The sequence below is a fragment of the Anopheles coustani genome, chromosome 3, assembly GCF_943734705.1.
Source record: "Anopheles coustani chromosome 3, idAnoCousDA_361_x.2, whole genome shotgun sequence".
Lineage (NCBI taxonomy): Eukaryota > Metazoa > Arthropoda > Insecta > Diptera > Culicidae > Anopheles > Anopheles coustani.
This window is the reverse complement of record NC_071288.1, coordinates 6680332-6702594: the sequence shown is the minus strand read 5'-3', so window position 1 is coordinate 6702594 and position 22263 is coordinate 6680332. Positions and strand designations below refer to the sequence as shown.

Sequence of the window (22263 nt, the reverse complement as noted above, 5' to 3'; positions counted from 1 at the left end):
TTCACATTCGTTCAGCCTTCTTTCGCTGTACGCCGCGGAGTGTGAAATTTCGGTCCGGGGCTTCCGGGTCGAGTGGCGGTGGTGGCGAATTTTCCAGCAGCTAGTAATTGGTTTGAGGATCGCATAGTTTATCGCCTCCGAAGGTTTGCATATCAATGCGGCTTTGTACAATGTTTTATGAGCCATTTGCTTTGTTTGAACATTTTTTCGTTTTACTGTTTGCAACATGTAGAAAAGGGTAGAATTTGATTTGGTAAACTAATTGAAACGAATGATTCAAGGATTTCAATAATGAAAAAACATCTTAAAAGACTAAATGTAACATAACACACCTTCGGAGTGGAAGAAGTATACGAAGCCGATGCGATGCGAAAGTGGGTTGCAGAAGATGAGTCAAACGGTGCATAAAATGCAGTGCAGTGGTAGTTAACATGTGCAAGTGCAAGTAATTGGGATGCAGATAAGAACAGGTACGAAACGCGTCGAGTGCGGAAAGGATGCGACAATGCGGCTGCCACTGCCATTAGACAGCGGGACGGATTTGATTGCTACATTCTCTACTTTTACCAACCGTCATCCAACAACATCGTAATTGCACGCTAGAAGTGTCTTATATATCTAGAGAGGCGTTTAAAAATGCGTTCAGCGTTACATTCTGTTCGAGTAATGCTTGCAGACGGTGGAGATGCCGGTGTGCATGGCTACGTGTGCCTCTCGTGGCTACGTGTCGTTGTAAGTGTTTATATGCTGCCGTAATGGTATAATCATATTTCATGTCACTGGTAGCTGGGGCTCCAGAAACGTGAAACCGTTTTGTTGACATGTGTGAAGAAGTGTGTGTAGTGTACCGTCTCGGTTGTGTACTTTTCAACTCGCCATCATTTCCATGGTGCAAGAAGGTATGGGCTATGGAGTATGCAGTTTGGATGGGAAGTGCTACGATGGATGTGATGTAATGCCATTAAGGTGAACGAAAACCGTGTGATGTGAAATGCACAAACTTATACGAATATTATCTAGCGTTCAGAACAAAACGCGCGAATGAACAAAACCCAAAAAACGACAGCAAGATGCAGAGTGTTTATATAAATATGTATATCAATATCGAGGGATAAAAAGTAGAAGTACACTAGAACAAGGACAGTTAGAAACTAAAACAATACCTTCAGCATCACTCATCAAGACCGTTAGCCAAAAAGGGGAATAGAAAAGGAGAACGGATCAAAAAGTAAATGGTAACCGAAACCGAAAGTATGCAGAAGAAATTGGAGTGACATTTGTTTTTGTTTGGTTTGTACGTTCGTTCAGGAAAGCTAGAAATAACATTCACTAGTTGTAATGTAAATAAGTCATCAGACCAGAGCAATTAGAAAACTCAATACCAATCATCGTCCAAAACGCTAAACGAACTGAAAACCAAAAGTAACAAAGTGTTGTCAACATTTCGCTGGAAACGTTTTGTTTGCATTCGATAACAACTGACTATAAATGCTTTTTGTTTTTTTCATACTGGTGTTAGTTTTTCAAATCGAAACGATAAAGTAATAACATTCCCGACCAAAAACAGTACCGAAAAGAAAACAAAACCGTACTCAAAGAAGGGTGCGAAATAGTGCAGTCAACAATATACAGACACAAAACAAGACCCATCATATCCGTTCATAGGCGTTCCGCAGCGAGTGATTAGTTGGAGTATACTTTCAACATTTTTTTTTTTGCACAAACCACCATATCTGATAATCAATAACATCATAACGCATCGTTCCACAAGTAGTTGAAATAAAAGGAAAACTAAACGCAAGAGACACGTTCCAACATATGTAAAACAAAAACGGAACAACAGGAGCAAGACAAAAATTCATCAACCGAGCAGCATTAATACCATCATCAGTCACCAGTCATTATTCTTCGTGTACGACCAATCATTCCATCAACCAATCATCAACAGGTGAGCTTCATCATCCGCATCATATCCATCGTGTTCTGGTGAGTTTTTTTTAGCTATTTGTGTTGGTATCCTTTTTTGTTTTTGTATGGTTTTTTTTTGTGGTGTGGTTGCAAACCCGAAACACAACGCTAAATCAACGACACTGAGCATGAAAACGCAACCAATCGGCACTAGTTACTGGTTGGAGGAGCTGTTAACAATGAAAACGCACGAGGAAAGAAACTCCCAACCGTGGAGGAAAATATTGGTTTGTTTTTTTTATTAGGATGCATTGAGTAAATATATGGAAAATAAAAGTTTTATAAAAAATCATTCGAAACAAACTTTTTATTTGCACGCTAGAAACGTTACTTGCAGCCCATATCAAGTGAAAAAAACAAGGTTCTAAGAAAATGAAAAATCGGATAAAAACGGCAACAGTGGAGCCAACGAAAACATGTAAAGGGGAACATTCTAAGTGGTTAGCAGCCAGACGGAAGGTGTGTTTGGGAAGGTTCGGCTCCACCACCGCAGGAAAAGAATACAGACAGACAGTGGAAGAAAGACAGAGAAACAAGGCGAATGAGTTTAGGAGAGCGAAAGAAAGATAGAGCTCCATGTTACAAGACGAAACAGAAAAGGCGACCATGACGGTAAATGAAAAACTATAACACTATCATTTCATCAATCAATCAATCAATCAATCAATCAATCAATCAGTCAGTCAGAATATTTGAACAAAAGAAAATGCTCGGCAGTGGGATGCGTTTTTATATAAATATCATACCATGTATATAGAATCAAACCCAGAACAATCCATTCACAAGAACAAATATGTATATGTATGTATATAGAGAATATTTATAGAGTCACAATGAGGAAGAAAAGAGGTAAAAATCAAGAATCAAAAGGCCATTCTAATACAGTTCGCACTCATTTTGTCACAGTCTTTAATTACTCAACTATATATTTTATATATATACGTGTATATATAGATGTATAAATTTCATATACTTTCATACTCAAATAAATTCTTCAGTTTTTTGTTCGTTAGCTTCGTGGTTGTTTCGTTTGTTTTGTGTCCACCAGTACGTTGTTTTGTGATTCGTCGGATTCTTGTAACGATTTGGAGTGGGATCAGTAATATCAGGGTAGAGTGCTGGAGCGGGCAAAGCCCGGTGTGAAAATTTCGTAATTGGACAGTGTATGTGACAGACTGGGATGTACTGGGTTGCGTTTGACTGAGTTAAGGTCTAAATATGGCAGGCATAACAATTGTGTGCTTTTGTGTACTGATATTCATTGGACAGTAAAAGATAAAATAAATTGCAATAAACTTTATAAACATCAGCATCGGACAAAATGAAACTTTCTAAAAACGAAACTATGTTTCAGTTTCACGAGATTTGAGACGAGCAATCAAACAAACACTAATCTATGAGATGTATTTTAAAAAGATAAGTGAATGTGTTCAAACCATAACATTAGCTTAAACGTACGAATGAGAAATGAAATAAAAATATACATAAATGCAAAGTCGGACAAGAATCGTTGCAATACGCTTCAATACGGTTGCCATTCTAGTGTGTGAACATACATGATAAATCCGATGTAATTGAGGGTGAAGGAATGTCAAACAAGATCAAATGACACAGAAACGGAACAAAAGGTATGGTTCGATGCGTGTACTAATTGTGAATCCATTCCAAGTATGCCTCACGGTGGTGAGCAGGCCATCCTTTCGTTAGAGTTTTGAGTGCTTCAATTTGTTGGCGAGAGAATGAGTAGGCATTGAAAAAGGTTGACGTAACGAGCGAGCATAGGAAACCATAACATGCATTGCTCAAAAGGGAGTTATAATATTCTGTTTCCATGTATTGAAGAGTTCTGATTTACTCCTTATTTTATTGAATCCTCAAACCAAGAATTCAACATAGCACGCATTCATATCGTTTCCATGCATCACCGGTGTGTGGTGTTCCAGCATTTCAGATACGCAAGAGAAATATTTCAATAATTTTTGTTTAATTAGAAGCAGGTAAAATGAAAAGAGTACAGAAATTTCAAGCATTCCCGTATCTACCATAGGTTGTAATTAAAACCGTTCTAGTAAAAACAAAAATACTTAGAAAACATAATTTTCCGTCGCGAGCAGCTCGTAAGCATATTAAACAGCGACGATGTAACAGAACATGCTGTTAATGAAAAAGTTCATTACTTTTCCAAGCTTTTCCACGTGAAACCCATATGCGCAGCCGTTTGTCGTGGGTTTTTTTGTTTGTAGTAAAAGTTACATGAAGTACGTCCCCGATTCATATTCCGGTGGAAAGGACCGCTCACCGTTAGAGCGAAAAGTGTGACGCGGATGAAGCGATTTATTCTGAGCTTAGCTTCGTTGCTAGTGTTTTAAAACAGAGTAAACTTACGGTACCATCGCGTAGGTCGACATATTGAAAAGTTAATCAGATTTCGACTACGGTACGAGAACTGTGGCCAAAAGGAACACGAGGAACAAGACGACGAAGCTTATCCAAATGGCATATGGTGGCGCTTGGGACGTCATTTCCTGCGCCGACAGACTTTGCTTTATAAACCACTCCGGGAAGCTTTTCAGCTGGAGGACGACTGCATCGTGCAGGATAGCACCTACAAGACTAGGTCCGGTTCGTTGGCTTTCTTTCAGTCGCAAAAGAATCACGTTGTCGAAAGGCTTTTCGAAAGCCGTTGCCCAGCGTGAACAGCGAACCCTGACCCCCGAGCCGGTTTTCCATTTCCGGCACACGCTGTGTGGAAGGAAAAAGTTGCGCCTGGCGCGGGAGGGAAAAAAAATATGCGAAACACGAGTACCCCCTTTATTCAGCAGAGCAAACGGTACGCGCGTTATAATCTCTCTTTATTTATGCTGACACCCGATGTCATAAATTTGAGTCTAAGCCCTGGGAGAGCCCTCACAGGCGAGGCGAGCGGTGATGAGTTCATTTCATTCGAGATGCTCCTGTTTTTGCTTGCTTTTAGGTTGGGAAAAAATTGCACACGGTACCGGGCGACAAACACAAGCCACGCCAATCGTGGACGGGCATTTAAGAGGGTTTTTTTTTTATCCCACTACCATTTCATCTACCGATGCACTTTTGGGTCACAAAAAGACGGCGTAAAACTTTCCATCAGCTCAGAGAAAAGTTCATTGCCAATAAACGCCCGCACAGGAAAGCAACTGTACCTGCCAGCATGCTGCCAAACAAGATTTTTCCAAGGTGAACGAAATGGTAGGATTTGAAAGTTCGAACGCTGCGAATATGTTTGCATTCCATGGTGTTCGCTCAGATGGCTCCTTCCGCTCCTTCCTTCACTGAACGTTGGATTTAGGAGGAACGAAAGTATAACGCTGCAGAAAAAAGATATATGTTCCCCGTCGCAGATGTACGCTCATATTTTGCATCAGTTTACACTTAACATCTGTCATGCAAAGCAATAAAAATTTAAATCTGTCAAAGTTGTTTTCTGCCACGATGTTGTTCCCCTTTGTTGCTCCCCTTTTGGTATAGGATTACGTCGGCGTACGTCTCTCTGCGGTGTGCATGTAAGTAAATTGCATTAAAAAAATCCCACATCACCTACTGCAAGCGCGATCAAATTCCCTCTCCTTCGAAGGAGAAAATGGAGACGCCTGGTGCTTCGTGGAGGCGCCCGGTGGTTTACACCGTGCCCATGAATACATGGGCCGCACTCGAGCAGCGTACTCGATCGTGCCCTCGTGGATGGCATGGATGAGAAACTTTTTCCATCAAATCAGCCCACGTTGACGTGCACAAGCCATGGCGAAACGAGAAGCTTTATTATGCCAACGCTCGTGCCGTTCCAACAACTGCACGATTTATTTATGACGGAATCGGATGATGTGCGGCAAAATGTGGATGGGGGGCGAAAGAAAATATGTTATTTTTTTTTACTGAGGGTAAAGGTATCAACAAGAAGAGCCTTGTTAGGGATTTTGTTTTGTTCAGTGCCAACCATGGAAAAATACCCTTAGCATAATTGTTTTTCTCGTGTGCTCTATTTGTATCTCAAGTGAGAGAGGTTGTCGTCTAAACTGGGAATGCGCCATCTTGTCTCCCGTGCATGTGCATTCAATACATTTAAAATGCAGAACAAACAAGTTTATTCAATTGTTTCGGTACAATTGGTGGCATGATCAGAAACGAGCATATTGATGCGGTTTTAGTTAGTTGTTAGCTCTGGCAGGCATAAACCGTTTGGAAAACCTTTTGTGAAGCCATGAACCTGCGTTGTTGGGATAGGAAAAATAGCATTGCATTTAGATGAACACGGAAAGTGTTTAACCCGGTGCAACAAAATCGGCAACCTAATCATCATCGTACTCGCCCACAAAGGTGCACTGGATGGCCTGGTCATGCATAAACTGTGGTTAAGGTGGTGGTGTTGAAACAGATTAAAAACGGCAGAACAGAAGCACTCGAACAAGGAACGGTCTCTCTTCCTGCTGAGCAACGACAATCGTGAACCGTGAAAATACACGCAGAAAGGAATGGAAAAACGAAAAAACCATACACACACAAACACATTCGTGAGCAAACACAAACCAAAGACAAAGGGAGATAGATACCGTGAGCTAGTGAGACGATCGGATGGGTTGTCGGTGGGAGTAGATCGTGATGATCGTGATGGTGTCGGTGTTCGGTTCGGTTTAGGGTTGGCGTCTTTGTTGACGGTAGACCTCGTCGTTTGTCCCGTTCCGGAGAGGGCCCTCATGGCGGGAAGGAGTTGTCGATGGGTGGTGGGAGAGTGCGATGTAGGTGAGTTTAATGAGAGTGGTCGAGTTGTTGTCGGTGGAGTGTGCCGGTTTATCGGGTCTGGTATGGTACGTTCGGGATTCGTTCGTTATTTTGTCGACGTTAAAAATCACCCCCGTCCCACATTGGAGTGGGTGAAAACAGGAGCGGTGGATTGGCACACGATCCGACGCGGAACGTTGATTGGAGAGCCGTTGGTGCAGCCGGGCGACGAAAACAAATAGAGAACACGAAAATGGGGTTCGTTATCGTAAGTAAGGTCGGAAGCGTGCAGAAGAAAATTCACAAAATGTCCAGAAGAAACTCGACCAACTCGATCCGATGCAGTCGGCTTCGAGGCTACTTAAAGGTCGCACTAGCACAGACACCGGATGTGAAGTGTGCGGGTAAGAGGTGCCAGGATAAAATGAAATAAATGAAGCAGCTCACTTGGCTGCCCGGAGTGAAAGCTTGATACATCTCAACAGAAAAAAACATCACACAAGTAAACAAAAGTCCATCGAATGGTGAAAAATAGCACGTCACACAAAGGGACCGGATGAAAGGAGAATTCTAGCAATTTTCCTTTTCTGTTTTTGCTACCAAGTTTACCAATCCGACCGGGAATGTTTCAGTCGATAATTTTTAATCCATCCCTCCTGCAACGAGGCGTCCACCATTTGATTAGCTCGATTGCAATCTGATTGCAAAAGTAGTCCCTATAAAGGACGCGGATTGTTGTTTTTCCAGGAAAGTATGTGTGAGTGCTTTCATTAGTCTCTCGCTGCGATCCTTTCTTTCCGGCGATGGATGGTGCTTAATGGGACCGGTATCGGTTTGGATGATGATTTTCTTTTCCAGTCGTTTGCGTCGTTGTCTGCGTGCGATTGGTAGGAATTGGACGGGAAGAGTTCATTGGCAGAGTTGGGCCCTCGATGGTAGAAAGGGATGTAGTTATAGAACAGTAGGGAAAAAGTAAGTATAACGACGAAAACACTGACACTCGAAATGGGGATGATTGAAACGAACTCAAAAGCAGCTCATGAGGGCTGGAATAAAATAAACCGATATTACTTTTTCCTTCGTGTGTTTCCGTGTGGGAATGTGCTGCGTGCCTTATGTTTTCGAATATTTCAAACATGTATTGATACGTGTAGCGTGACATTTTGTGACGGGTGTTAGAGTGAAATGAAAACGTTTGTTTTGTTTGTTTCGATCTTTCGATCATTCACCATGTATTCAACGATTCAGCCTTCGGAAATAATAGCGTTTCTGCAACCATACAATACACAACCGAACATTAAAAACTATTAAATTAAGATTAATTTATCAAACGAAAACAAACCGTTATGGTTAGAATAAAACCGCTTTGAGTTCCTTAAACATAAATTTGATAGGAAAAATACTAAATAAAAAAAAAACACAGAGCTTCTACAAACTAAGCGCACTGTACCTGATCAATAAATAAAACTAAAAACGGAAAAGAAAAACACTCTTGCATAGTGATGAACACACAAATCATAAATATTCTAAAGAAAACATCCTGGAAGCGCAGCTGAAAACCATTAACCAAAAAGCGAACAGGAAAAAAAGGTTGTATAAATTTGGAAAAAACAGGGAAAAGAAAAACATAAACAATCGCTAGTAAATGCAAAACATCGGAACGGAAGCAAAGTCAACTGCCTGCACTGCCCAGGCTGATGAAGGAAATTGAATGCATTTGGCGCGGTGTTGTGTGTGTGTGTTTTTTATGTATGTTTGGAAAGGAAAACTGGGAAAAACGAAAATTAAAAGCCGGTGAATTGTTTCACTGTTCGTGTGATGGTTGCTGGTTTGCTGGTTGCGTATGCGTTAAGGGAGAAACCTACGGTGTTGGTTTGCATGTTAAAGTTTTGCTTCGTTCGTCGCGTTAGTAAGTTGGTTTTGTTTTTTGGTTGATTGTTTGCTTAAGTACTAAAGAAATGTGAAATCTGTTGTCGTGTTGCCTTCGTTGCGTTCCGTGTGCGGAGTGGCAACGAGGGTGAAATCTTTCGGAACAGAAACCCAAACAAAGTAGTTTAAATTTAAAAACAAAAACCCCGATGGTATCCATATGAATGGCTAGCTGGTTGGTGTTCACTTTTGCACCCGGCACCCCCTCGGATGCCTTGGGTTGGCAATGTAAATGTGTTTTACTTTCGGTGCCGGAACCCGGCCGACACTGCATTCCGGCTTGCGGTGCAGTCGAGCGAGTGATTATGGTTTTGAAGAACGGTTGGAGTGGGAAAATGAAGCCGACAATGGCGTAATGCTTTGCTGTCTGGTTGGTTGAGCTTCCACTTTACAAATATCCCTTTGCTTTCGACGTTTGATTCGCGAGTCTTGAATTATTTTACTACTAGGGATGCTACAATTTTTTTCGGTTGCTGTAAAAAACCGACCGCTAGCCGACTTCCATTCAACTAAGCTAGCGAAGTTGGGTAGAGAACGAAACGGATTGGCATACTGTTTGATGGTAGTTCGTACTATTTGCTCCGTTCACTTGCCGCTTGCTGCATCAGAAGAAGTCCGACATGACTTGGTTGAAGCGAGTTTAATTAACAAGAGCGTGAATTTGTGCTAACGAACGCTTTTCGCAGCGTGGCAATTTTCATAATGAGTATGTTTCGGGGAATGCTGCTTCTTGTGATCTCGTGATGTTGAGTTAACTTCTCTACCGACATCTGTGCATTCGATTCGTGCGTTATCGTCGAACGTTTGTGGTTTGATGCGAGTGAAAGTTTGACCATTGCGTGATTTAAACATTAAGTTTTTCACCAATTGAAACCCGAAGCAGACCTGACAACAAATTCTTAATGTTGTAGAATTTTATATTTAACAAATTTTCTGCTAGTTTGTTTTGTGATCAAATAATCGAAACAATTATCTTTGTAATTATTTAAGGCCTACACATATTGTGTAAGTATCAATCACGGGTCTCTCATCCAATACTACTTCTCATTCCACCACAAACGCTTCTGAATAAAGTTTATCTGATAATATAAGAGCTTATTCTTACTAAACCAACTTAACAGCATTCTGTACGGTTTAAACGACACGCTACTCTTCCCTTTGGTCGAAATATAACTTCCAATTGACTCGTTGGACTTTTAAACTATTCTGAAAAGCGTAACATAAACGTCAAACTGCAATATGAACAAACCTTGTATTTGTCACGTCTACCTGCGCTTCATGCTGTCATTTTGCTGCTCATTAACGATCATTATAATTTCCAATATCGTAACGATGTAATAGTTTTTCCTTTTGCGTACGACGCTATCTACACGTACATGTATGAGTACTTAAACTGACTGACGAGTTAATTTCGTTTTGTTATGCTGATTTGGTTTTTACAATTGCAAAGAAGCTTACACTATCTATTAGACAGGAAAAAACCAGACAGACTGAGTAAAACGTTCAACCAGTACGTGAAACTGTGTCTTTCCATTTCCTGTCTGGTGCTGTTGTTTTTTGCTTATTTGGTTTCACAGTAGAAACTCCCCGGGAACGGAACTGTTCCAGTTCCGCTCGACGGTGTGCAGCAGTTCTGCCGTGGATGCATCGTAAGGTTTATGTGAGCGATCGAGATTGAGTAACGATAATGGGTAGTAGAGTAGAGATATACCTACGGGGAGCCTTATGGTGCTAGTTATTGTCGTTATCACGTAACATTTACATACATACAACCGAACCGGATAGGGGAGATGGGTGCCGTTACGGGGAGCGACCACAGCGGTTGGCAAGGGGCACGTCCAGCGGTTCCTGCTAACACTCGTACTCCAGCACAACCTCACCGCGCTCCTTGTGCGATTGGGACACGATAACCCGATGTGGGCCATAGTTGAGGAAGCTGTTACCCATCGCCGTAGGTCCTTTGGCACCCGGGGAAGTCTTGCGCGAACCGCGATGAGCCCCCAAGCCGGACGCGGATAGGGTCGCTGAGCGATGGCGTGAGGCAACACCCGGGTCTCCGACACTTCCCAGTGGTCGGTAGTCATCGTTGAAGAGCTGATTACTGCTCAAATCGTAACCCTGCGGTTGATAGCTAAGTAGGTGCTTACCGTCGTTCTCGATGCCCGAGTCGGAGCCCGTAAGCGGTTCGTTCGTCTTCTTCGTCCTGCCGGTGACCGCCGGGATATCGTGCTGCAGCTCGGCGAACGCATTGTGCAGGCTCTTTTCCCGCGCGCTACCGACGAACGGATGGTCGGCGCCGGGAACGTTGTTCCGGCGGATGTCTATCGGTGCGCTTACCAGGAGCAGCATCTCATCGCTGACATCCGCATCGAAGGGGGTGTCATCGATGGGAATGCTAGACCCGTCCTCGCCGACTTCTACGGCACACTCGACGAAACCGGGCTCGTGGTCTTGATCGTCCGCATCGGGGGCGGAGTTCTCGTTAGCTGGCCCATTGTTTCGAGGGCCCGCGGTGGGATTACTGTGGCGCAGCGTGGGCGACATCGGTTGCGCGGTGCGGTGACGTGCCCGGTGCAGATACTGAAGCGCCCTATCGCCACCGGCCGACGACGTGGAAGAGCGAAGGGCCCGGGCAGCCGCGTGCTGATAGTGCTCGAGGTAATCCTCTTGATATGTCAAATCAGTCTCCATGGATACCGCTGCCATCGGGCGGCTTCCGGTGTTCGAGGGGTGTTGAGGCTGTGACTGCACGCGATATTCGTAGCGGTCGATGGCGCGGGTGGCACGGGGCGATGTGGCCGCCGGTAGCAGATGGCGACCACTTTCGCTCGCGTACGCGATGGAGTGCGTGTTGCTTCGCAACCGATGGTTCTTCTCCATCCGCCGGGAAGCGGCCGAAGCCTTCGGCGAACCGGGAACGGCGAACGCACCGGTTCCATCTGCCATCGGCTCGAGAAAATTGTTGTAGATACGATGATGCTGCGCGTATCCGGTGGTGGGAGCTTCGATCGATAGTCCCGCGAGCTGGTCCCCCCCGGTAGGCGTCGCGAAGGGATTGGTGGCGTTGTTGGTGTGCAACAGTTGTTGCTTTATGCGAGCGGATTGCTGCAGGCGCGACCCAGTCGGCTGATGTTCCCCGGACATTGCTTCCTCCGGTGTAGACAGAAGCTTCATCGGGCCAGACTTTGGAGCGCCGTTTCCACTCGAGGTGGCACTATAAACGGATGCGTAATCGCTGCTACTAAGAGAACTGGAGGTAGCGTTATTTTTGCCATACTGCTCCACCAACACAGCTCCGTGGGCTCTCGCGGAGGATGGACCATGTGAGGCGCTATTTCCGAGAGCGTTCGTGAATCCCGTTGCATCGTACAGCAGCATCCTGTCGTCGTCCGCTGCATCCTGCTCTTCTTCCTCCTCATCATCCTCATCGTCATCATCTTCCTCGTCTTCATCATCGTCTTCAGCGCCGTGCAGCTGTCCTTCCAATGGAGTTCCATCCGTAAGCGTAAGAAAACCTTTCAACTTACCCTTTACTCTGCCCTCCGGCTTGGCCAGAGCACGCGCCGTCGATAGATTGTTACGGAGATACTCGCTAGAGCTCGAGCTGGTATTGTTTGCCGCCCACTGACCCCTGGTTGCTCCGGACCAAACGTCCTCCAGCTGGATCAGGTTTGAGGTGCCCGTCTCAACCGTGCTCTCCGACATGGCGCTCACCTTCGCGGACGACTCGTGCAGACTTTTCGTGCACGACTTGGCCCGCTTGTGACGTTGGTTTCGGCCACCAATCTGCCGCCGTTCCGACACTACCTGCTCCTGATCGAAGTGTTCGTTCAGGAAACTGTCCAGGTAGGCTAGGTTTTTGGTGAGATCTAGCTCGGACTTGTAGCTCTTGTAGACAATCTTCTGGCTAAGGTTGGCCGACTCGTTCTCCTCGTACTTGTGCGTCGCCTTGATGAGGTCGTCCAGGTTGTACGAGCTGATGTGTTGGTGGTGCTGTTGCTGCTGCTGGTAACCTCTCGACCCGGAACGTGCCCTTCCGGAGCCGGTTCCAGCTGTACCACCCGCTGCCAGCACGAGGCGACACTTTTGGCCAAGTTTCAGGAAATGAGATTTCGCTTTATTGAAGTACTTTCGCTCACTTTTCCCCACCCCAGGGGGGGTTCGGTGGGATGCGGGACCTGCTGGTGGCACCAGGACCCCCCCGGACGTGGTAAGCTCGTGTTGTGGATGGAATCCATCGAAGTCCTGCTGCTGCTGCTGCTGCTGCTTCTGATGAAGCTGCTGGAGACTGGTTTTATTGGGAAAATGAAGATTTATATTTTTCAACTGCGGCACCTTCTCCGGCCGCGGGCGTCCCTTACCGCCGCCCGCCGGGCCAAATAGCGAGGGCAGCTGGAACGAACGGTCGTGGGGTATTTTATTACCCATCTCCTGCCCGGCGAGGTCGCCCCGGCCAATGGCGCTCGTGGTGAATTGACTTTTTTTATTGCCACCCAACCAGCGTTTCTTGCCATGCCGTTTTCCACCCGGCTCCTCGCTCCCCAAGTGGTCCGCTGGGAAATCAGACCCATCGTTGGCCGTCGGCTGGATGTAGTCCTGGCGCTGGAAGAATTGTATCGGCACGGCACCGGCGCCCGATTGCCACTGGAACTCGGCGCTCGCGTGCGGAAGGCTCATGCTCAACCGTTCACTCTCCTCGCACTGACTCCAGCCGTCGTCGGGGTCATCGTTGTCGTCGTCGTCGACCTGGAACGCTCCCCAGGTGAGTGCGGGAGTGTTCGATTTTCTTCGACCGCCGGATTTCCGGTAGCCGTGACCCAACGTTCGACTATCGCACCAATGCGATGGACCGCGTTCTCCAGCTTCCTCCGCCGACGGGCGGATGTTTTCGTAATTGCCATGTGGCGTCGGGGAGGGCTTGCGGTCGGTCGCCTTCCTCGGACTCCGCTGCCGACGGCTTCCGTCCGGGGGCCGATTGCCCAGCTCGGTGCGGCCACCGGAACCGGAATCGTTATCGTACACTTCCGACCGGCAGAACTCTTCGCTCTCGTTGGTGCTGTGGCTTTGGCAGTCCTTTTCGACAGCGGGCGTGCCTGATTGCGTTAAACCGACGCCATTGTAATTGCGCTCGATGCTGGATGCCTCTGGTGCTACTTCCGGTGCCGGATGTGAATGCCGAGCTGGTGACAAACGTTCCGCGGGGGCGCTGGAGGAATCGTTGGCGGTCGCCGGTGTGTCGGAACCTGTTGGAATCGTACCCGGTTTGCCACCGGCGGAAGTTACCTTCTCGGTGGTCGCCCCTACCTCCGTCTCCCCGTCGCGGCTTCTTTCACTTCCCAACGCTAGCTGGTAGAGACCCGAGCTAGAGTTGGCCTTTATCAATGCCCCTCTCGCCTTCGGGTACCACCCTCGAAGGGATCCTCCAGCCGTCGAGCCGAGATCCTTCCCGGGACGTCGTGGTCGTCTCCAACCACCAGATGTCCCGCTTGAAGTACCCGTGTACGCGGTGCTGCTATTGCTGCTACTACTCGCGCTACTACTGCTGTTGTTACCTTTGGTAGGCTCACCACCCTCTGCTGATGCTGCCGCTATGTCTCCGGCCGGTGCCGAACTACGCGACATTAGAATTAACGAGTAGGACTTCTTAAAACTAGTTTTGATTAAAAAATTGCCCCTTTCCAGCCGGTCCAGCAACCGGTTGAACCGTTCCAAACCATAATCACTCACTCTCGTCGGCAGGCGCAACCCGGGGTTCTCCTCCATCCCTGCGGCCGATACCGCCTCACCCTGGCGAGACCCCTGCGACTGGGACGGTGCCCTATCGCGGCCGCACGGCTCGTCAATACCCTCGACCGTGCCGGCCGCTGCCGGGCAGCCCTCACCCGGTGCCGGACTCCCGGTGGAGCCCGCGGTCGAGCCGCCGTCCGTGAGCGACTCCTTCACCGTGCAGTCGGTCTCACTGTTTGGCGTCTGCTAAACCCTTGTCGGTGGCTGCAATATCATCGCAGCCATGCGTACCTTCATTGCTTCCGGCGAGCCGGGCGTTCCGTTCTGGTGCGGATGGTGCGCGGCATGATGCGGATGGTGATGGTGATGGTGCTGACTGTGGAACCCGGTCGGCGTCGTGTAGATCGAGTCCAGTGGCGGCACGCTCGTACTATCGGAGCGGGACTTTAGGTCGGCCTTTTCGCTGCAAGTACAAATCGGTGCAAAAGAATTGACGAAACAGAGTTAGAAAGATCGAATGGAGTTTTAATTTAATAAAAGAGCTGTATGTGGTATCTGGTGTCAAACAAAAGTTAAGTGAAAACAAATCCAAACTTAGTATAAGCTATGTCCTTTTAAAAAAATTACTCTATTCAGAGATTTCCATAATGTATAACATGACCCGTAAGTCAGTTTCCAGAGGTTTTAATTGCTTCGGCTTTGTGAAAACTATTCCTAACAACCGAGAAGTTAATTAACTTGACCTAATCCAACAGGAAATATCTAGAGCATTGCAAGAATCTGATTCGATGTTTGCAGAATGCATGCGTTAAGTTAATTAAACAAAGATGAGCTCAAGCATTGCAAGTCAACGTTACGAATGGCTTGCTGAACATGCTTCAACCGAATACAAAGCTCCTCAGTGGACAGATTTATGTAAAAGAATTTGTAGTGCTTGCCTTTCACCGAGTCGGTAGGCATAGTTTCCTAGAAAGAATCGAAGCTTCTACCGATAAGATTGATCGTAAAGAACCGGCTTTTAGTAAAGCGATGGAGCACCATAAGTCCATAGTAAGAGTTGTGTTCGTTTAAGGCGATATGGCTAATGGAAGCTCGACGCACTTCGAAGTATTAAAGATTTCCGTTCACGTTGAGAGTTTTCATTTTAAAAGCTTCTCTCTCAGCCGAGAAAATGCTAGTTGTTTATTCTTCCTTGGTACGACGTAAGTGCATTGGAAAGCAATTCACAGTTTGGAAACCCTGATAAAATGTCATTACACACACACACACACACACACACACACACACACACACACACACACACACACAAAAAAAAAAGGGTACCACTTCTTCGGTTGAGCCGCTCACGGGGGGCTTTTCCGAGACGGAAATGGATGGCCCATTGCTAGATGTGATCTGCAACATTCTATTCTCTGGTGATGTCGGGTTGCCTTATTGTGCCAGCCTGTTCCCAGGAGATTTCCGGACTCGTTGGTCGCTTCGCTGTGCCCTTCCGTCGTCCATTGTTGCCCAGCTGGAGCCCGCTGGACTATGACACGGGGCGAACGAAACCCATTAAGAGATAAAGTTGTAATCCGAGCGACGATCTTGATGGCAAAGGATGGATGGACGGTGCCATCGTTCCACAACGGGTGCTGATACAAGGACTACATTCCAACCGTTGCCCCAACCATGTTGTAACTCACAGTGATGGCACATCTGTTCCAGTGGCACAGATCGGCTGGTGGTGGAATCTGTGGCAATCCGGCAAAAGACCCGTTCGAAGTCACTCGCCAAACTTTGCGAAACAACCGGTTGGTAGAGGGATCTAGTGCCGACCGAAGTCTTCGTAACGCTCAGGGGAAGATGAGTTATCGAGAGAATGAAAACGCTAGTGGCTGGTAGCGAGGCCTTGTAGTAATTAATTAGAAATTCAAATTACTCCCATCCCACAAAGTCCACAAGCTACACCAGCCAACATTTAACTAACACATCCTACGAAAAAGGCATGGTATCGACATTCATCCTGTTCGAAACGAATCGCCAAGAGTAATTCCATTTGAGTCCGTATGGAAACTTAAATCCTGCTTTCGGATCATGGATTTGAAAACAAGAACTCCTGAACAAACAGGTCGGCAGCCATGTTCCGGATTGCTCTGTAGGCTCCAAGTTTCTCACCACTGGGTGTTGGGATTAAGGACACCAGCGCAGATGATCTCTCGACACGCCCTCACCCGAAGAGGAACCACTTTCGTCACCGAAGCGTTGTTCATTTTGTTTGTGTTTTTCTTTTCCTTCGAATCGTCCGTCGTAAGGATATTTTTCAAGAGGTCTCAAGTGGATCTGGATAGATTTATTTCAATACACACGCTATCGTATCCAAAGTGAATCCTTGGGAATCTCCCGCAGGGAATTAGATCGATAGGAAATGTGGGTGACGATTTGTGCTATAATCTTACATCTAACACCCTGAGGACGCTAGGGTACGATTGAAACAGAGGAGGGACGTGCATGCTTACTAATCCCTCAGATTGAACATTTAAGTTTTCTTATGCCAATGAATCAAGGACGATCAAATGCAGAAAAATGTGCAGTTTGGTTTTCATTCAATTATCCGTCCCACATCGTATACCATATTGAAAGTTTCTAAGTTGATTACAAGAAACAGTTGTGTGGTATTAGAAAATCAATTTTAATTTATTGGTTCTATACATACTGATAGCATTCAAACATATTTTTTTCTAAAATCTTAAAGCTTGTGATAATATAACAAATTGTCACTCATGTTTGTCATGCTTTTAGGAAATGATGAAATTTGTATGTGAAAAATGTGCTAATGATCTTTATTTTTCATATCCAATTTCAATGATAAACCCATTTTCTTGTTGGAATAGTCAGGTTTCAATTGAGTTCTGATTAATAATGTATAAATTCTGGTCTCAGGAGCGCGTTTGGCATGTTTTATGATTTATAATTTTTGTTGCGGAGTATGAGATTCATTTGCAATGCATGAGCATTTTAGATGTTTCTTTGTATAAGAGATTTCATCTGTACATGCATACCCTGCAAATAGACCGATCATTAAAATGTCTAGCACTTCGCAGATATGCCGAGCATTTTTCATCTCGAAGGCAGGTAACGAGGCCTTATGGTAACCACGCCACACGCATCATCATTAACATGATAATCTGCTCGGCAAGCTGATATTTATGGCACTGCGCCGTCTTTATGCTTCGCTGATATCGCACCCCATCCGCCTCGACCCCGTTCGAGTGCCATGTCTGTTGAAAGAAATGTACTGCACAACACTAGGCTCTTACGTTCCTTTATCATATCAATCAACACATTGTAAAGCACCGTCGTGTGCTCAGCGCAAAACGACCATCAGTTCAAATTGCCACCCAAACCCGTGGTGCGGGAGGGCCGATACTTCTGCCGAACAAGGACGAGCGTTACCGGCAGGTTAAAACCACTCACTAAAGGTGCCAGTCTCGCTGCCCACATTGCCCGGGCACTGGTTTATGTTTGCCGTTTTTACATGCATGCATACTTATGCTGAAGTTTATGTTGCGCTAAAGCGCGTGCAAAACCCACCCCATTCAATGGCCATCGTTGTCCCGGGAGGCGGGGAAGGAGGAACCAGGGAGGATACTCGGCGAGCGCGGCCCATTTCGGCGTCCCGCACGAACAGAATGAAGTTGTTGGCGTCGGTCGGTGTTGATGTTCATGATGATGCTGCTGCTGGTGATGCTGATGATACTTATGATAAAAATCCTTTCTACCGTGTAGCATGGAAATGAGGATGATGGAACCCTCCGCTTATCCTCCCACGGCTCCCGCCTTTTCCTTCACCTTTCGTCGGTCCATCTGACATTGCCAATAAAACGGGCTTGGATTGCGGAAATGGGTGTGGGTGAGTTTTCCATGTTGTGTGTTTTTTTTATATATCTCTTTTACTCTTGTTTTTGAGTGCCATCCCATTTGTAGCGCCATAATGCTGCGATTGCACGGAGTAAGTTGCTCATCGTCAGCACCGACACCCGGTAAACGTGTGCGCCGAGATTGTCCCGAGTATCCTGCATTTTCCGGGTTGGACTGCGAGGCTCATTTCCTCCCAGACGCTCGGGCGGAAGCGTGCCTCTTCTACGGACTACGTTTTGGAATACGGTCGGCGCACCAGGGAAAGCTTTTGCCCGCAAGAGGACTAGAGTTTTGCATCCATTCCTTCCTGCTGAAACCTTCCCTTGTACGTTTTTCACGGCGACTAGGAATGGTTTACTTAGCAAATTTTTCCTCCTCTGTTCTATGGTTTTCTCAAAGCGGTTCGTTTCGTTTAGGTTTTCCTTTTAGTTTCGCCCTTTTGTGGGAATGTTTTTCATAACCACATCCGCACACATTCAACCCAATCCCCGCCGACGTCGATCCAGATGCTCAAGCTCGAGTGAAAACATTCATTTTGACACATGACAAACATAAATACCACATAAAGAAAAATGGAATTGCATCGTCACACCTCCCAACGGTAGGTGTTTTTCACTCGGCACCCGAAACCATCATGGAAAAGATTGCCCCAACACGTGCGCGATCGTTGTTTTAGCATCTTGTGTGAAAAGATTGTAATTCCCGAGTGCATCTCGTCGGACTCGTTCACTGGATGCGTATTTGTTTGATAAAACCAACTCCATCGTCGGTTGCAACAATCAGTCGCTTTTTCTTTCCGTCACATTTTCCCGGATCAGCTGACAAAAACATGCCTCCCACCATCTAACTTGTGGGTGTTTTTGTATACTCGACCCGGGTGAAACATAAGACGGTTTCAAGCACGTTCGCCTTTGCCACCCGAACAGGTATGTATGTATGTATCACGATCAAAGGTTTCCTTTTCCTCGAACCGCAAAACCATGCGAAAGGTGTTGTTGCCGGTATTACCATCTCGATGGTAGCTACTTCGAAAAAAAAACAAAAACCCAAAAAGACAACAAGAGTTTAAAGACAAAATAAAACAAACGTGTGCAAACACACGTCCACACATCAAAGCCGTTCTTCTTCGCACGTGCGCTTCAGTGTTGCTCGGTCTCGGGTTCCTTCCAACCACTGCGGATAAAACTCCACGCCATTGTGGTCGAGCGGGCCCAACCCCCGGCGGTTCCCAATGTTTTTGGAGCAGTCGCTGCGGCATCCTTAAAGGGCGATGATTAATCACACTTCCTTGTCCGGTCGTTCTCGTCGGTTCGAATCGGTTGGTAAAAAAATAAACACTCAATCGAGAATTGACCAGGATGGACGGAAAAAGAGACGACAGGGGGACGTGGGACGTGTCTAGCAACACCTCCGGAATCTGCCGGAATAGTTCGTGCCGAGGTCGGCCGGTATGGAAATAATTTGTAACCGGACACAACGTAATTAATTTTGCCAAATTAAAGGGCTCGTGCGTGTCGAGCTGTCCTAGGAGGTTAGATACAACTTGATTGACTCGTTTCCAGTTCAGTACTTCCATGTGCTTTAATGTTGTTATAGAAGTTGATTTGTTGAAAAGTGTTAGTTATGTTTGTATTTATTTTTATAACTAGTTCCAATTTATTTTTGTGTTTCAATGATGTAGCGGGAACATTTCACAGTTCGTTGTACACATTCATCGTAAGTGTATTTCCTTTTTCAAAGTGATATCATAATGAAATGGTGTCCGAAAATATGCCGCCCGGATACTAAGTATGCCATTCATCGCCCAGACATCATTAGTTTCCGGCGATGCGAAGTAAGTCATTGCGGTGTGGCCGGTCGAGTGGCTTCCTACATCTTTCATTAATTGCCAACGTACTCAATTTTTCCGACCGATGGTCACCTTTACCCGAGGACCTTTCCAGCAGCTTGAAAAAGTGCCCCAACCGGGTGTGGGAGGCGATATGCCGACGTTTCGCTTTTTCGCACGAAGATTTGCACGGCAGCAGTTTGCGATGGAGTCGGTGCCCCTTTTCTCCCATTTTCTATGCTTCCCGCTTTATCGAGGGAGCTTCCTTTAACGCTCGGGAAAGCTCTCGACTTCATAGGGCCTTCCCGGCGCCGTAAAACTGCTTATCGACCATTTTTCTTCCAACCGGGGCTTCGTGGTGGCACACGGGCTCGGTTTTTGGTCAAATTAAGGTTAATGCTTGTAAATGACAGCTATATTTGCCGATCGCGCCCACCTTCCGAGCCCCGGCCCGTGCCCATTTGTCGCTCAATAAAAACGTCAGCTCAGCAGCGTGGGCAGGTTTTTCCGTAGCAATTTTCCCTCCTCCAGCTGGGTGCACCACGAGGGTGAATATGTTGGCATTGTTGCGAGTGTGAATAGCAGCTTCCATTTCCAAAACACGGGCTCAATGCTCGTTCTCAAGAAGCGAGATCGTGTTCTTCACGTCGGGGCGGTCTTGAGATGGAAACTTGCCCATCGGAAGGGACGAGAAGTATGTACGCACGGCTGGTATTCTACGAATTAAAGCTAATACATGGTCCGTTGTGCAATCGGTCGCATATTTTTCATCCATCCCACAATCGGGCACACCAGGGAATGGAAGGCAAATGTTACGAAACAAGCACCCGGTTCAAGGAAAGTCCCTGCCATCGACGGAAACAGAAAGCCAAACGAAACATTCGCAACGCAACGGACGAACAATTGAGGGTATTATTTATGATAACGATTAAGGAAACATTTCATTCCACTTAAACCACATTCACTTTATTTTCGCTCGAAGAGTACGCTCACGGAAAAACGGGAGAAGAAACAAAAAACAAGACAAGTGCAAGGAGCACGATTTGGTTCATTTTTTTCTCGCTTTTCGTGAGCGAACTCACGCAAGTGCTCTCGAGTTGCCATTCTTGGTTCACGTGGTCGCCACCATAAGACCATAAGTAGGAAGGAAGGAAGGAAGGAAAAAAAGTCGCCAAGAATCGCCACCTTCCCTTTTGACCGATCACAGAGATCTGCGGCCACACACAAAGAACCATTCGTTTGCTCAACCAAAAGTACGCACCATCAGCGTTCTACATTGGCCGTGCAATGTTTGACGAGTTTCGGCGTTCGGTCACGCCGTACGAAAACCTCACAGGAAAGGAAAAATTCCTACGGAAATGTAGCCCTGCCAACCAGGAGGCTACTCTGAGCGGGAAAGTCCATCACTTGGAAAATGCGATGAAAGCCTACCATGTAACGTCCGGGCAACCGCAGGGAAAGGCTGGAAAAAGTGTCCGCCAGCTGGTACGCAGCCCGGCGACGCACCGAACCCGAAGGAAATTGGGAAAAGTAAAATATAGCACGAAATTTGTTTAGATTTCCTCTGTTGCTATCTGTAATTCCGTGCATCCATCAAAGGGAATGCGGCGCAACAGAGCTAGGCGGCCGAAAAGTTGATCCTTTGCCTCCTTTTTTCCGTTTTCCTTCCCGCTGGAGGTTGAACATGGGTTGCCGGAGGAAATGGCTGATGGTTTGGTAGGTTTGCGAGGTGAAAAATGAGCATTCTTTCCGATGGATGCTATACAAATTCCAATACCAGCAAGGGGTATATAAATAACAAACATGTTGGAAACAGGAATTGGAATGGAGCAAACTATTGTTCGATGAATTGGCTTTCAATGTATTTACTAATGGGCCTTTGAACTATCCAAAACTACAGTCTTCCAGGTACTTTCTATCTAAAAGCTTGGAAAAATACAATTGTGTCCGAGAATGCCTTCGATAGACGCTCGGCATGGTTAAAACGAACAATCCTTTGAGGCTTTATTCTTCCATCACATAAGTAGAGGGTTATTCGAACAACTCTACCACAACAGGATATTAATGGGCCACACAATGAATGCGGAAATATGTGATGGATGCTTCGGTCCCTCTCGCTTAGACTCTGGAGGTGCGTCGGCCAAAGATCGGAGCGCTTT

At 46.2% G+C, this 22263-nt stretch overlaps 1 protein-coding gene across 1 annotated transcript in view; it reads right to left on the bottom strand.

The window, feature by feature from the left end:
• The window catches only part of LOC131261290 (uncharacterized), a 103283-nt gene that overhangs the window by 20381 nt on the left and 60639 nt on the right, over positions 1 to 22263 (bottom strand). Inside the window, exons 11-13 of the mRNA XM_058263290.1 lie at positions 14668 to 14839; position 14377; positions 12117 to 12164 (exon numbers count right to left, since the gene is read on the bottom strand). Coding sequence (XP_058119273.1) covers positions 12117 to 12164; position 14377; positions 14668 to 14839 — 221 coding nt within the window. The remainder of the gene's footprint in view (positions 1 to 12116; positions 12165 to 14376; positions 14378 to 14667; positions 14840 to 22263) is intronic.